The 15,095-nt window shown below is 63.9% G+C and overlaps 3 protein-coding genes across 4 annotated transcripts; 2 read left to right on the top strand and 1 right to left on the bottom strand.

Annotated features, from left to right (window-relative positions):
• Positions 1-2,187: 2,187 nt before the first annotated feature.
• Positions 2,188-7,329, top strand: RHBDL1 (rhomboid like 1; the record flags this gene model as incomplete). Of its 2 annotated transcripts, XM_080353707.1 has the most annotated exons (8): positions 2,188-2,226; positions 4,453-4,611; positions 4,864-5,088; positions 5,692-5,840; positions 5,940-6,052; positions 6,321-6,421; positions 6,814-6,874; positions 6,973-7,329. In XM_080353707.1, 8 exons carry the CDS (start codon positions 2,188-2,190, stop codon positions 7,242-7,244), a joined length of 1,119 nt encoding a protein of 372 aa, XP_080209833.1. In that variant the 3' UTR covers positions 7,245-7,329. The 2 variants fall into 2 exon arrangements, with proteins under 2 accessions (XP_080209833.1, XP_080209834.1); XM_080353708.1 differs by lacking the exon at positions 4,864-5,088.
• A 1,448-nt stretch (positions 7,330-8,777) lies between these two features.
• Positions 8,778-12,719, top strand: STUB1 (STIP1 homology and U-box containing protein 1). Its single transcript, XM_080353759.1, has 7 exons — positions 8,778-9,051; positions 9,745-9,943; positions 10,055-10,220; positions 10,352-10,442; positions 11,065-11,121; positions 11,306-11,422; positions 11,813-12,719. The coding sequence occupies exons 1-7, from the start codon at positions 8,866-8,868 to the stop codon at positions 11,936-11,938; spliced, it is 942 nt and encodes a 313-aa protein (XP_080209885.1). The 5' UTR covers positions 8,778-8,865; the 3' UTR covers positions 11,939-12,719.
• Positions 12,720-12,997: 278 nt separating this feature from the next.
• On the bottom strand, positions 12,998-15,032 carry JMJD8 (jumonji domain containing 8). Its single transcript, XM_080353760.1, has 9 exons — positions 14,767-15,032; positions 14,606-14,689; positions 14,376-14,424; positions 14,195-14,291; positions 14,028-14,096; positions 13,823-13,942; positions 13,667-13,734; positions 13,376-13,510; positions 12,998-13,228 (listed from the first exon to the last, which is right to left on the bottom strand). The coding sequence occupies exons 1-9, from the start codon at positions 14,943-14,945 to the stop codon at positions 13,148-13,150; spliced, it is 882 nt and encodes a 293-aa protein (XP_080209886.1). The 5' UTR covers positions 14,946-15,032; the 3' UTR covers positions 12,998-13,147.
• Positions 15,033-15,095: the final 63 nt, after the last annotated feature.

Below are 15,095 nucleotides of genomic sequence, written 5' to 3'. Positions count from 1 at the left end.
ACCGTGTCCTGTGTCTCCTGGGGAGCTGGAGCCCTTGCTCCCGCCAGGGCTGTGCGAAGCCCAGAGCCTCCTGTGGCTGTGGTGTGAGTGAGGAGACTCCAAGGGCCTGCGCTGCCCACCCCATCTGGGAATGGTTAGAGGGATTTAGGGCAGAAGCTGAAGCTTGGCCCTGTGGGACAAGGATTGGGACTGACCTTGCTCCTGGGTGCTTGGGGACATGGATGACTCTGCAACAAGTGTACCCACAGAGAGCTGGGGAAGGAGGTGGTGGGTCCCTATGTCACTCCAGTGGGATCTCAGGGGTGGAGGAAAGCAGGAGGCTTGGCTGTTTCTAGGAGCTGTGGCCCTGCATGTCCATCCTCACGCAGGGTTAGGGGCTCCCTGCTTCCCTGCAGCCACCTTCCCCTACACGCCTGCAGCTCCTGGGGATCTGCCCCCCCATCTGCTCCCATTTCCCTGTGGCAGCTTTTCCCTCGGCTATTTCTGTCTCAGCAGGCTCGGCCACAGGCACAGGGCACCAGGAACATGGATGCTGCTGGGGAAAAGGCTTTTCCCAGCACCTCTCCAGGGCTTCTGCTCTGAGGCTGAATGGGACCAGACTGCTCCCGCCATGTGCAAGAGGGTTTCTCCAGCCTGCCGGAGTGGGAGAGGGGCCCCTTTCCCCTGTGGCAACCAGGGCATCCCTCCAGGGTGTGTGGGGGAGCACAGCCGGTGGTAGGAGGTGATGCCAAGGTGGCTGGGACACACAGTGCTCTCTGGTGAGTCCAAACCAGGCTGGGCCCTGTGGGATCTGTGTGCCCACGTGCCATGGTGCTTATTAATAGCGCTGGTGTGCCGGAGCCGTGCGCATTGTGCTGGGGCAGGCACAGGTGTGGGACTGGGGATGCACATGGCAGGAGCTCACCCATGGCCACACACAGTCCCCGAGGAAGAAGCCTGGGCACCGCGCTGCTGCCTGGCATCTCTGCCTGCCTTGTGCCAGCTGGCATTGCCGTGGCATCGCTGGCCCACACAGCCCTGCCTGCTGCCTCCCAGCCCCTCTGCCCCATCATGGGGACAGCCCCATGCCACAGCAGGAGCCCAGGGCTCCCCTGACAGCCCCTGGGGGAGCAGGGATGGTGCCAGGGCTGGGTCCTGGAGATGTGCCACCCTGTGGGACAGGGTGCAGAGGGGTCTGGGGGCAGCAGGCCCAGCCCAGAGGCTGCTGTGCATGTTGTGTAAAGGGTACCAGTTCAAGGTACCCAATGACAGGCTGCCCTGTGTGCTCGATGCTGGGGCAGGTGCCAGCGCCGAGGCACCACGTACCCCATGCCAGGTGGAGCACCCATGGGGGATGCACCTGGACCTGTCCCAGCCTGTGAGTGCTGGGATCAGGATGGAGGTAAAGTCTGCAGACACCTGTGCCAGATTCTGCAGGTGCTGGGATGCAGGTGCCATACTGGGATGCAGGTACCATAACAGGATAACAATTCCTGTAGCTGGATGCAGGTGCTGCACTGGGATGCAGAAATCTGTACCAGGACGTGGGTACCAGTACCGGGGCGCGGGTACCATACCAGGCTGTAGGTGCCTCTATTGGAATACATGTACCCATATTGGGGTGCAGGTAATGTAAATAAAATGCAAGTTCCAATATTGGGATACAAGTACTGTACTGGGATGTGGGTGCTTGTCCTGGAATGCAGGTGCCATGCCAGAATGTGGGTACCACGACCAGGATGTGGGTACCACTACCAGGATGCAGGTACCATACTGGGATGTGGGTACCAGTACTTGGATGCAGGTGCCATACTGGGATACAGGTACCATCCCGGGCTGCCGGTGCGCGGTGCCGGGTCCCTCGCCGCGCCGTGTCTCGGGGCGCGGAGCCGGGGCTGCCGGCGGGGCGGAGCGGGGCGGGGCGGGTCCCGGTTCCTCTGGCGGCGGCGGCGGAGCCGGGGGGGAGCGCTGCGCCGCGCGCTGCGGCGGGGGCGGCTCCGCTCGGCTCCGCTCCCGCCCCCGCCGCCGCCCCGCTGCCATCGGCGGCTCCAGGCGCCGTCGCTCGCAGCTCGCTCCCGGGCCCGCCGCAACGCGGGGCTGGCGGGGAGAGCCAGCCCCCCCACCGTCCCCGCCGCCCGCGCCGCTCCCCTGCCCGGCTCGCCGGCCCCGGGCGCGGGGGAGCGGCGGAGCCCGCCGCCCGCCGGGTGCATGGACAGGAGCTCCCTGCTCCAGCTAATCCAGGAGCAGGTGAGAGCGGGCTATGGGGGGAACCGCCGGGCACCGGGCAGGGCTTGCGGGGGGGCGGGCGGGAATCGGGCTCCGCTGCGGGGGGGCCGCCGTGCACCAGGCATCTCTGCCAGGAGGGATGCTCGTATGCACCGGGCACGGCTGCCGCGCATCTGGCATCCCGCGGATCTGGCAGGCAGCGGGCAGGGCTGCCCACCCTGGGCGGCTACCGCACCCTGTTCCCCGCTGAGCATCTCCCGGTGCCCCCCGTCACGGGCCCGGCGGACTCGGCCCCGCCGTTGCGCCGCTGAGATCGCGCAACTCAGCTCACTTGTGGCCTCCTCCTCCCTCTAACACTCCCTGCTTCGCCTGCCCCGGGCCAGATCCTGCCGGGTGCACCCTCAAGGACGAGAGGTGCTGGGCAGCCGAGCCTCAACGCCTGCCGCGGTGCTGAGCCCCAGTGCTGGGTGCACGATGGGAGGTCCCAGGGCTGCCATGGGGCTCAGCCACCCCGGGGAGTTTTGCCCTCATGGGGGGCTGCATCCGGCCCCGTGACCTGGTTGCAGGATCAGGCTGTGGAACATTAACGCCACGTAGTGCTGGGCTTTGCTCTGCTGGCAGGATCTGGCCAAAATCCGTTAGCACCCGCTGCACCCCGGCCCCGTCCCTGCTTGGTGCTCGGCTTCGAGCAGCTCCCCTTCTGCTCGGCCACCTTGTCCCTCCATCCCCTGCCAGCCTAGGCCAAGCCCAGTTACCAAACCCTCAGTGGGGAGGGTTTATTGGGGGTCAGGAATAGTAATGGTCTGCCCTCGCCCCTGGCTGGCTCTGTGACCTTGGCTGAGTCTCCCAGTCTTCCCAGCTGGGGTGCTGTCCCCCGTGTCACCCCACTGTCAGGTGTGGGGTCTCTGCACATCTCTGGGCCTTTCGGGGACGAGCAGCATCTTCCGCGGGAGAGAGCAGGACCTGAGAGAGCCCAGCAGGGTCGAGGGGCTGAGGGGGGCTGGGGATCAGGCCCCACCAGGGGAACTGGAGGGGGCCAGCAGAGTTGGGTTGGGAAGAGATGCATCCTGAAAACAGAGGGGCTTCTGGCTGCTGCCAGGGCTCTCTGGGGGCCAGTGAGCTTGGCATGTGCTGGTGCGTGGGGACATCGTGTGCCAGGTCCCGGCGTGGTACATGCACGTGGTGCCTGTGGGATGGTGTGCGTTTGGCATGGGGGCTGCATGGCCCCAGGGTGCAGGATGGCTCAGGCTGCTCCCATGGGCTGGCAGCTGCTGTGAGGATGCAAGTGCTACCTGCACCCTACACTCTGCACCCCACAGCCTGCACCTTGCTCCCCACCCTGCACCCATGCCCACCTCAGGCAAGGACTCTGGGCAGCTGGACGTCCCTTGGGACAGGGACTTTGGCTGTTCCCTGCCAGGGCCAGAAGGATGTGGTGCAAACTGGGTTGGGGGTACAATCCCATGTCCCCCAGCACTCCCTCCTTGCCCATCTCATGAGGATGAGTTTGCTCTCCTGCTTTTCATTCCCTGGTGAAGAAAGGAGCAAACCCAATGCTATTTGCTGGGTGATTCTGTGAGGTGCGGGGTCCTGGCCACCCTTGGCAGGGTTTGAGCTGTGCTCCAGCCATCGGAAACCCTTCTCTGTCTCCGTCCTCCTTATGCCACACCAGGCTCATCACCTCTATGAGTGGGATAGTGTGGGGTTACCCCATGGTGTCCGATGCCCGATGGTGCTGGGTGCCTGATGGTGCTGGGTGCCTGATGGCTCTGGGTGTTTGATGGTGCTGGGTGCCTGGAGGACTCAGGGTGTCTGGTCAGTGCTGGAAGCCCCAGGGATAGTGCAGGATGTCCTGGCACAGGATGCCCAGTGTGGTGGAGCTCAACACCCAGCAGCGAGGGCACACGGGAGGAGGAGGAGGAGGCTGGTGCCAGGGCTGCGCGTGTGTTTAGCTTCGTGGCTTCCTGGCTGGCAGGCTGCTGGCGTCAAGAAATAACTGAGTGGGAGAGTGTTGGCTCCACCACGGAGAGATGGGGATGTCGGCATGGCATGGGGCACCCACACCATGCAGGGTACAGGATGGGTGCAGGTTGTAGCCTCCCTTGCAGAGTCAGGGGCTGCTGTTGTGGAGTGGTACATGATGCCACCAGGCTTGAGGCCAGGGTGAGGGATACCGGAAGGTGTCCCCATCCTATCAGGGAACTGCAGTCCTGGCATCTCAGTGATGCCCTGTACCGTGTCCCACAGCTCGACCCTGAAAACACGGGCTTCATCGGGGTGGAGACATTTGCCAGCCTCGTGCACAGCCATGAGCTGCCCCTGGACCCCGCCAAGCTGGACATGCTGGTGGCCCTGGCACAAGGCAACGACGAGGGGCAGGTCTGCTATCAGGAGCTGGTAGACCTGGTCAGTGCTGGGGGGGCCTGGAGGCGGGGCGAGCGGCTGGATGCCAGCTTGGGGGTGGGCACTGGGCACCTCCCTGGGCCCCTGGGGAGGGGGTGGACACCAGTGGTCCCCAGGGACTCCCCTGGCATGGGATGATGGCACAGCCTTGGGGTGGCTTGTCCAGCCAGGGTGGTGGTGATGGGCAGGGCTGGCCACAAGCCCACCGGCCCGAGCTGCCCCTGCGGCCCCCGCGGGCACGGCCTCTCTCCACAGATCAGCAGCAAGCGCTCAAGCAGCTTCAAGCGTGCCATCGCCAACGGGCAGCGAGCCCTGCCCCGAGACGGGCTGCTGGACGAGACCGGCCTGGGCTTCTACAAACGCTTTGTCCGCTACGTGGCCTACGAGATCCTGCCCTGTGAGATGGACCGACGCTGGTATTTCTACCAGCACCGCACGTGTCCGCCCCCTGTCTTCATGGCAGCTGTCACCCTCACCCAGGTACAGGGCACGGGTGCCATGCCCAGGTGGATCCTGGCTGAAGTGTCCTGGTGCCCCAGGGCAGACAAAATGGGTGACCCTGCTTGTGATGTCCTGGTGCCCACAGAGGGGCTTGGATCTGAGGTGAAGGAATGGGTGACCCCATCTGTGATGGACTGGTGGCCATGGCAGGCTCAGCCCCAGGGTGGGGAGACAGATGACCATGGTTGATGTCCCGGTGTCCATATGGGGGGAATCAGACCTGAGATAGAGGGGACAGGTGACTCTCATTGTGATGCCTTGGTGCCTATACGGGGGGGCTCAAAGCCAGGACAGAGGGAATTAGTGATCCCAGTTCTGATGTCCCAGTGTCCATGCCGCTGCTCACACCTGAGGTGGAGGGGCTGTATGACTTCTGTTTTGGTGTCCCCATACCCACGGAGAGCTCAGACCTGGGATGGAGGGGCTGGTTGATACAAGTTGTGATGTCCTGGTGCCCATATGGGGATCTCAGACCCAAGGCAGGCGTGTGGCGTGACCCATGTCCCAGCGCTCTGCTGCAGCTCAGAGGGATGGGCAAGGGTCTCAGCAGTGCGGTGGTGATGACCATGGGGTTTGCCACAGATCATTGTGTTCCTCTGCTACGGGGCCCGGCTGAACAAGTGGGTGCTGCAGACCTATCACCCGGAGTACATGAAGAGCCCCCTTGTCTACCACCCCGGGCACCGGGCGCGGGCCTGGCGCTTCCTCACCTACATGTTCATGCATGTGGGGTAGGTCCCTGCTGGGGATGCAGGGGGCACACTAGAGTGGGGACACACTGAGGGCTGCATGGCCTGAGCCACTGTATGTCCCCTCCTGTGTCCGGGCAGGCTGGAGCAGCTGGGGTTCAATGCCCTCCTGCAGCTGATGATCGGAGTCCCCTTGGAGATGGTGCACGGCATCCTGCGCATCAGCTTCCTCTACCTGGCTGGTGTCCTGGCAGGTGGGTGCATGCCCGGGGTGGGGGGCTGTCCCCATCAGTCCCCATCACCAGCCCCAGGGAGGGCACGGGGATGTGCACCCTGAGTTTGATGGGGATGCAGGGCTTCTCTTGCCACTCACTCTTGACTGCTGGGTACCATTCTGCACTGCCAGCATTGCTTGCCCCCGAGGGCTGGGGGGCAATGCAGCCCATAATTCGTTAATGTGGACTGTAATTAATTAATGTTGGAGCGGCGAGGCACCACGCTGAGCCCTGCTTACGCCCACAGGCTCCCTCACTGTCTCCATCACGGACATGCGGGCCCCCCTGGTTGGGGGCTCAGGGGGGGTCTATGCACTCTGTTCAGCACATCTCGCCAACGTTGTCATGGTCAGTGCCCCTGGCGTTGGAGGGGGGGGCACTAGGGAGGGTTTGACATCTGGGGGATGAAAGGGGTGGGTGCCATTGTAGGGTGGGCAGCATGGTGTGATAGTGGGTGGGGGAATACCGGGGGGTGGCTTTGGGGGGGGGTGGGTGCCATTGGGTGACATTGGAGGGTGGGCAGTATGGGGTGACATTGGGTGAGATGCTGTGGGGGTGGCATCATGGGGTGAGCACCATCATGGTGTAGGGAGAAGAACCTTGGGTCGCGTCATGGGGTGGGAGTGGGTGAGGACCTGGGGTCTCTATGGGGACAGGGCACAGCTCTGCTGGGGCACACTGGGGGCCTTGGTGCCGGACCATCCCCAGTGCCAGCCCATCGTCTGTCTGTCTGCTCACAGAACTGGGCCGGGATGCGCTGCCCCTACAAGCTGCTGCGGATGGTGCTGGCGCTGGTGTGCAGTGAGTAGCTGGCTGTGCCCTCCACCCCTGGGGGTCCCCATTTTTTGGGGGGGTGAGGGAAGGTGGCATGCTGACCACCTCCCGGCTCTGTCTTACAGTGAGCTCGGAGGTGGGTCGTGCCGTCTGGCTCCGCTTCTCCCCACCACTGCCGGCCTCGGGTCCCCAGCCCAGCTTCATGGCACACTTGGCGGGGGCCATCGTGGGCATCAGCATGGGGCTGACCATCCTGCGCAGCTACGAGGAGAGCCTGCAGGACCAGTGCGGCTGGTGGGTCCTGCTTCTCTCCTATGGCACCTTCCTCCTCTTTGCTGTCTTCTGGAACATTTTCGCCTACGACCTGCTGGGGGCACAGATCCCCCCCCCGCCATAACCCACCTCCCTCCCCCCAGCCCGTTGTTTTTGTTTGTTTTTTTTTTCTAATATTGCTGGCTGAGCCCCAGAGGAGGATGTGGGGAGCCCTGCGCGTGACATGGGGACAGGCCACCCCCTTGTTGCCTGCCCCCTCGGTGCTAGCTAGCGCACTGCTCTCCCCCTCCGTGGGCTGCGTTCCCTTGCCCCCAAATGTACCCTCGCAAACCCCTCCGCTCTGCCCCCTCCCCCCAAAGGATGCTTCAGCCCTGCACTGGCATCGCCAAACCCCTACGGTGTCTGCGGGGCTCAGGATGTGCCCCCAGGAAGGAGCTGAGTTGAGGGACTCCCCACTTGTTCCTGCACCCCCTTTCCGGGGTGGCAGCCACTCATTGACCCTCCAGGGGGCACTTTCACACGAAGGACTGGTGCCAAAATAGGAGCGATTTATTTTTCTATGCCAAAATAAATATAAATAAATGCAAGAGAGAAAAAAGAATAATAACACGGGGCAAGCCCAGCAGGAAGGCGAATCAGCTGAGACCAGCACAACTCGTTTGAGCAGTGCCCTCGGCAGCGCAACCCCCCTCCCTGTGCCCTGACCCCCCCGCTTTGCTGCCAGCCACCCTCCCCCTGGCGGGGTCTTGCCCTGGGACGGGGGCATGGGGGGAGGCCCCTGCTCCGACACCCCTCCCGACCTTTTTGAAGTATAAATAAATATTTTGCACACTGTCAGGGCCTGTGTCTCTGTTTGGGGGTGCAGGGATTTTTGGGGATGTCCCCTCCATCTCTGTTGGGTCCCTGTTGACTCAATGGGGGCACCAGGGCTGGCTGGCCCCGAGGGGGACGTGGGGGGGGAGGGGACAGCCAGGGACAGGACTTACTGGAGCAGAAAACGCCAGGATGCATGAAACGACACCTGGCTGAGCCCCGCGGTTCCGGCTGCCGCGGCGAGAGGGGGCGGATGGGGATGTGTGTGCAGCAAGGGCTGCACCCCAATCCACCCCACGTGCTCCAGCGCACCCAGCTCTGGTGCCACACCCCCCCCCACCCCGCTTCGCACCACTCTGCATTCCCCCATCCACCCCACACCTCCCATCTATCCCCACACCGCCTATAAAGCCCCATCTCCCCCTCACCCCAAGCCCCATGCAGACCCCCGCCCCGGTGCATCCCCGTCAAACCCCACACCGCTCTGTACTCCCACACCCTCCCCGCAACTCCCTATTCAGCCCCATCCTCCCATCCAGCCTCCCCCACCCCACCCCACCCCACCCCGCCCCGCCCCACCCCGCCCCGCCCCGCCCCGCCCTGCCCCGCCCTGCCCTGCCCTGCCCTGCACCGTCCTATCCAGCCCCACAACCCCTGCCCCACCCAATCCCCCATATCCCCTCCATGCAGCCCCTCCCTCCCGCCCTACAAACCTCACCCGCGCCCCGCCCTTCCCAGACCCCGCCCCTCCGCACACCGCGCCCCGCCCCTCTCCACGCCCCGCCCCTCTCCACGCCCCGCCCCTCCGCTCCCCGGCCACGCCCCCTCGGCGGTCCGGCCCCGGAAGCGGCGGCGACAGCGGCTGTCGCAGTGCGCGGCCGGAGCCAGCGGAGCCGCCGGCCCCAGCGGGCCGGGCCGGGCCGGACGGCGCCATGAAGGGAAAGGAGGAGCGGGAGGGCGGCGCGGTGGGGCCCGGGGCAGCAGGGCCAGGAGCGGGAGGCGCGGGGGGCGGCAGCCCCGAGAAGAGCCACAGCGCGCAGGAGCACAAGGAGCAGGGCAACCGGCTCTTCGGCGGCCGCAAGTACCCCGAGGCCGCCGCCTGCTACGGCCGCGCCATCGTGAGTCCCAACGGCACCCTCACCCCGGGCTGGGGACCGACCCCCGGGGTGGGACACCCTCTCCCCGCCCCGGATCTGGAGCTCCCCCCCGCGCTTGGCGTGGGCACCCCCGGGACGGGATTCCCCTGGCCTGCACACTCGTCTCTGGGCCTGGCCAGGACCCCCCTGGATCTGGGCACACCCCCAGGGCTGGGCCCCCTCCCTGGGCATGGACCCCTTTTCCCTGGGCCTGGCCTGGCCCTGCCATCTTAGCCTGGACTGCTTTCCCTGGGCTTGGACACCCCCAGACAGGCCTGTCCCAGCACCAGAGTCTGAGCTGGACCTCTCTCTGTCCACACCCCCAGGGTGCCCCCAGCCTGGGCCTGTCCTGACCCCACCACCTTCTCAGGCTGGGCTTGGTAGGGCAAACCCACCCTGGGGTAGAGGGCTCCAGCCCTCCTGGGTGGGGTATAGTGCTGGGGGGGGCTGTCACCCCCAGGAGGAGACACATGCTGTCCTATGGGGACTGGTCTCAGCTTGTCTTCTCACTGTTCTGGCAGCTCCCCACAGGGCTGCAAGCCCGAGCTGGTGCTCCTGGCTCTCATCAGGGTGACGGCGTTGCACAGCCAGCTCACCGAGTCACCCTGTTGTCATCGCGTCTCACCTCTGCCAGCTGTTACCATCACTGGCCATAACACAGGTCTTGCCTTGCAGAACCGCAACCCCTTAGTGGCCGTCTACTACACCAACCGAGCCCTCTGCTACCTGAAGATGCAGCAGCACGACAAGGCACTGGCGGACTGCAAGCGAGCTCTGGAGCTGGACGGCCAGTCGGTGAAGGCTCACTTCTTCCTGGGCCAGTGCCAGATGGAGATGGAGAATTATGATGAGGCCATTGCCAACCTGCAGAGAGGTGAGCAGGCATGGTGCCGGTGTTCCCCCTCCCCACCCATCCACTGGGAAGGAGCTGGGGATAGGGAGAAGGAGGCCGGTGCCGGCTCTGAGATGCCCTTTCCCTCCACAGCCTACAACCTTGCTAAGGAGCAGCGGCTGAATTTTGGGGATGACATCCCCAGCGCACTGCGCATCGCCAAGAAGAAACGCTGGAACAGTATTGAGGAGAAACGGATCAACCAGGAGAACGAGCTGCACTCCTACCTGACCAAGCTCATCATGGCGGAGAAGGAGAGGTAACACAGGGTCGTGGTGGTAGCACCTGTAATAAAGCTGTCAGTGCAGAGCCCCACAGCTGGGGCGGCAGCAGCAGGGGAGGGAGCGAGAGCGTCCATCCATTGCATCTGATCTCTCCGCTCTGTCCTAGGGAGCTGGCCGAGTGCCAAAAGACTCAGCAGGAGGAAAACGTGGATGAGAGCCGGAGCCGAGTTCAGCTGGCCAGCATCGAGGCCAAACACGTGAGTGGGGGGGCCAAGGCTGCTCACGGAGGCTGGGACATGAGCTGAGGCTTCCTTGTCCCATCCTCATCCCCATGCTCTCCTGTGGCCAGGGATGCCGTGGCTGCAGCTGTGCATGTAAAAGCCAGGGCACCCCAGGGCAGAGCACGGCTTCTCAGCCTTCATTTTGTGTCTCAAGCTGCTGTTACTGGGCTTTCATGTCCCTCTGGGACAGCTGCCCCTGCTCTGTCACCTCTTGTCCCAGCCCAGGGCAGCTCAGCAGCGGTGACACCTGTTTACGTCCCCAGCTGCTGTACCTGTTGTTCTCCGAGGGCTGTGCAATGTGAGCAGCGAGTGGCCGCGTGCGGATCTGGGTGCTGGTCCAGCACAGGGGACTAATCCCAGGATAAAAATAGCCCCACAAAGGCAGGTTCAGGTTATTTTTAAGCTGGATCACTCCTGCCACGTGGTTCAACCCGGAGCTGTGCGAACACTGGCCAGGGGCTGAGAGGCCACCAAGGACCTGCCGCCTCATCTCCACCTGCCACAGCACCCATGGGGTGGGAGGCTTCAGAGCTCTTTCCCTGGGGACCTAAAGCCCCATACACCAGGGTCCTCTTGTCATCAAGGCCTTCTCTTTCAGGACAAATACATGGCGGACATGGACGAGCTCTTCTCTCAAGTGGATGAGAAGAGGAAGGTGAGCGTACCCTGGCATCTTCTCGTCTAGACCTGCTTGCTCTAAACCTGCTTTAGTCTATGCTACCAACTCTTCTGTCCTCCCTGCTTCCCCCTTTTGGACTGGCATCACCTTTCAGCCCTTTTTTTCTTAATGCTGGGCTCACCCAGCCCCTCCTGACCCAGTTCTGCTTCTCTCGAGCCAGAAGCGGGACATCCCTGACTACCTGTGTGGGAAGATCAGTTTTGAGCTGATGCGAGAGCCCTGCATCACGCCCAGTGGGATCACCTATGACAGGAAAGACATTGAGGAACATCTCCAGGTACCATCACGTTGGGGGCAGCGGGGGCTTCCCAGGACCACCTACAGTTGTCCTCTCAGCATAAAAGCAGCTGCCTGCCCAACTAAAGGCTTAAAAGCCTCCTTAGGTTGGCCCAAGTTACCTGCCTGGGAAGGTAGCAGGTGTTGCCAGGTCCTGCCTGAAGCAGAGGCGGCTGTTGGCAGGGGTCTTGTGCCTTGACCTGCTCTCATCCTGCTGGGAGGCACCTTTGTGGGGGTTTCCCTCCATCCCGTTCTTTCCTCCCCTTGGCAGGCATGTGGATGCCTGGCTGCTGCCGGACACTGGCACAGCACCGGCCTCATAGCTGCCTGTGCCCTGGGGCTGAGCCAGACGCGTGGAGTAACCGGTTCACAGTCATCTCCTCCCTTGCAGCGCGTGGGTCATTTTGATCCGGTGACGCGGAGTCCCCTGACGCAGGACCAGCTGATCCCCAACCTCGCCATGAAGGAGGTGATAGACGCATTTATCTCAGAGAACGGCTGGGTGGAGGATTACTGAGGGGCCCTTGCTGGGCTGGCACCATGCCTTACTTGCTCTCCAGCTGTTCCCCCTCCACTCCGGGTGCCCAGAGACCCAGCAGCAGCACTGGGTGAGGGCCTGTTGCCATCTCCCCTTCCTAAGGAGCCAGAGTGGCTGGGTGGGCACGAAGGCTCCTCAGGCTCCCCATTCCACCAGCTCTTCATGGACCATAGTGCTTGGAGGAAGACCTGCCGGGTGGTTTGGAGAAGGCTGGCTCATTGTGGTGGTCTGGAAGGTCTCACCACCATCTTCATCACCTAGAGAGCAGGATCCCCCTTGGCTACAGCAGCTGCCAATCCCTAAAGATCACATCCTGCTCCGGGGAGGTGCTGTGAGGAACTTGCCAGGACGAGTGCCTGGTGCTGGTCTGGCCCAGTCCCCTCCCCGTGTACATAGTTGTTTCTGCCTCCTTCCACCTCCTGCCTGGTCAGGGTCACGTTTGCCTTCTTCCTGTAAATAGCCACTTGTTGGGGTGGGAGACCCACATTCCTGCTGTGGTTACCGACATGCCCTCCAGCTTCTCCTGGGAAACAACTTGCCCTGGGCTGGAAGGGGGTGGCTCGTGCGTCCCCTTGCCTGCTGGGGACCATGGTTCCCTGCTAACAACTGCCTGGGTTAAAGTTCTTCTCTCTTTTACTGAAATCTCTTTAAAAAACATAACAAAACAAAAACAAACACCAAATCCATGGCCGACTGAGCTCCGGCCTTACAGTCAGCTGACAGCCTGCCTGGCTTTTAAGCACCCTCTGGAAGTTTGCCAATGTCAATTAAAAAGATATAAATAAAAAAAATTCAGCAATAAATGTGAAAAAAAAATAGCTGGAGTGGTTCATAGCAGCAACATTTGCACCAAGCAGGCCAGGGCCTGGCTTAGGAACCAGCACCATCCCACAGGAGTGGGTTTGCCTGCCCCAGTGCTGTGACCCACCCTGCCTGTGTGGGCTGGGGCTCACCCCTGCCTGCCCTGCCCGCGGCCCCATTTCGGCAAAGATGTAGCAACACGGGATGAGCTATGGCAGAACAACTTTAATCCAAGGGGGATGGAAAAGACCAGTAAAAACCAGAATGTCTTCAGGGACTTGGTCCCAACACCAGTAGCTGAGTGGCTGGCAACAGAAGCCAGCACCTGCCCCAGCTCGTTGTCACCACAGCCGAGATGAGAGCAGCATGTCCTCAGGCATCCTTGCTCTACCCCAGGAAGGTGGAGATGAAGACGCTGGTGTCCAGGTTGAGCGTGGCGTGCCACCAACGGTCGGGGAAGTACAGGACCTGCCGGAGGGAGATTCCATGGGCTGCTGGGGTGTCACCCTGCCTCCTCCCACAGTCCCAGGGGTGCTGGCAGGGCTGCGTGGGTGTCCCCTCCGCCTTCCCGACGGGAGGCAGGGTGACGCGCAGATGCAGGCTGGCCAGGCTCACCTCTCCGGGGCGGAGGGTGCACTCCAGTGGGCGCTCAGCCAGTGGCAGTGCTGGGTACGTGTGGTGCAGCCAGGCCAGTGTCGTCTCGTTGGGGTGGAAGTGGGGTGTTTTATCCGGCGGGTACAGAAACCAGCGCTGGAAGACACCAGTGGAGGGGCAACACACCCCCATTTCCCCTTCAGCCCCTCAGGCTCAGCCTCCGGAGGGCTTCCCCATGTTCAAGGGATGCCTATTGGGATCTTTCCCCCTTCTCGTCAATACTTCTCCTACCCCCCAGGGCTCGATTTTCACCTTCCTGCCAAAGATCACCTCGGAGTAACCGGGGCCATGCCAGTGAAAGGGAACACCGGAGCCAGAGCCTATGGCAGTAGGGGGATGTCAGTGCTGGAGTGACCCCCCCCCTGCATCCCACTCTGGGGCTGCCCCCCCCGCCTCCCCAGCACTCACCCGCGATCCCAAAGCTGTAGGCAGGGCTGGTGCCCGGGATGCGGAAGGCAGGGGGCACATATTGTTGGAAGAGGGGGCCCCACTCGGTGAAGTTGTTGTCCCCAAAGAAATAGAGGGTGTCTGGGGGGTGGAGGAAAATGGGGAAGATGAGACCGGTGGCGGTGTGGGGGGGTGCTGGCTGTGGAGAGCAGGACTCACTACCCACCGCTACCCAGCTGCGCCGGATCCTGTGGCTTCAGCAGCTGCTCCACATAGTCCCGGAAGGGCACGTCCACTGCGGGCAGGGCAGAGCTGCGGGGGCCACACCGGTACCCCCGGGCAGGCCCTGCCCGCCGGGGGCGCTGCAGGGAGCGGTCCCCGTCCCCCACTCACCTTTCCGGTAGGAATAGGTGTTGGCCGTGCTGAGCCGCACCAGGTGGGCCCCGAAAGCCGCCAGCAGCTTCTCCCGGGTGCAGAGGGCACGGAAGGCCTGGGGCAGGGCGGCGCGTTGGGGCCGGGATGCCGCCCCGCAGCCCCGGGATTACTCCTCAGCCACTCCCCTCCCGGTACTCACCGAGTTGTCCGTGACCCCGCGGAGGATGACCGGCCGGGAGAAGGCGAACCTGGGCGAGAGCACCGCACTGGCCTCGGCCCCAACCCCCCGTCTCCCCCGGGGCCCGCCCCTCCAGCCCCCCTACACCCCGGTGTCTGTCCCCGGTCTCCCGCCCGGGGCACCGGCGCCTGCCCTCGGCCCTGCCGTGCCCTCGCCCCGCGACCCTCTCTCGGGGCAGCGGCCGCCCGTACCGCTGCAGGAAGAGGGAGTAGGTGAGGGAGGCGTCGGCCCGCTCCACCGTGCACCGCTCCTCCTCCGGCACCGTGCCCACCAGCCTGCAACGGGAGGCTCCTTTCGGCATCGGGACCGGCCCCTGCCCCGGGACCGGCCCTGCCCGCCCCTCCGCCCTTACCAGCCGCCGTCCGGCGGGTCGCCGCAGCCCGCGGGCCGGGCCCAGGCCAGCGGCAGCAGCAGCGAAAGCAGCCGCCGCACCCCCGCCATGTGCAGCGGGACCCGCGCCGGTACCGGCACGGCGGCGGACCACGCTTCCCGGCAGGCACCGCGGCCCGCGCTGGCACCGCGCACTGCCATTGGCCGGCTTGGCTACGGATCCCGGCGGGGGCCATGCCTTAAAGGGGCCAAGCGGGAAAGTGGAGCCCACCGGCTCCCGCGGCGCGGAGTGCGACAGGCACCGAGCTCCCCCCGGGGCCCCGAAGGCCGCTGCAGCCCCGTGAAGCGAAG

The sequence above is a fragment of the Nesoenas mayeri genome (assembly GCF_963082525.1).
Source record: "Nesoenas mayeri genome assembly, chromosome: 15".
NCBI lineage: Eukaryota > Metazoa > Chordata > Aves > Columbiformes > Columbidae > Nesoenas > Nesoenas mayeri.
Note: the sequence above shows the minus strand (reverse complement) of the source record. Positions and strands in the feature narration are given on the sequence as shown.

Bases quoted from the DNA above. Each gene is read 5' to 3' on its own strand.
- STUB1 (XM_080353759.1), top strand. From the start codon at position 8,866: ATGAAGGGAAAGGAGGAGCGGGAGGGCGGCGCGGTGGGGCCCGGGGCA. The intron at 9,944-10,054 runs GTGAGCAGGCAT...TTCCCTCCACAG, and splicing joins CATTGCCAACCTGCAGAGAG to CCTACAACCTTGCTAAGGAG. The intron at 10,221-10,351 runs GTAACACAGGGT...GCTCTGTCCTAG, and splicing joins ATCATGGCGGAGAAGGAGAG to GGAGCTGGCCGAGTGCCAAA.
- JMJD8 (XM_080353760.1), bottom strand. From the start codon at position 14,945: ATGGCAGTGCGCGGTGCCAGCGCGGGCCGCGGTGCCTGCCGGGAAGCG. The intron at 14,690-14,766 runs GTAAGGGCGGAG...CTCCCGTTGCAG, and splicing joins GACCCGCCGGACGGCGGCTG to GCTGGTGGGCACGGTGCCGG. The intron at 13,943-14,027 runs GTGGGTAGTGAG...TCCACCCCCCAG, and splicing joins TCCGGCGCAGCTGGGTAGCG to ACACCCTCTATTTCTTTGGG.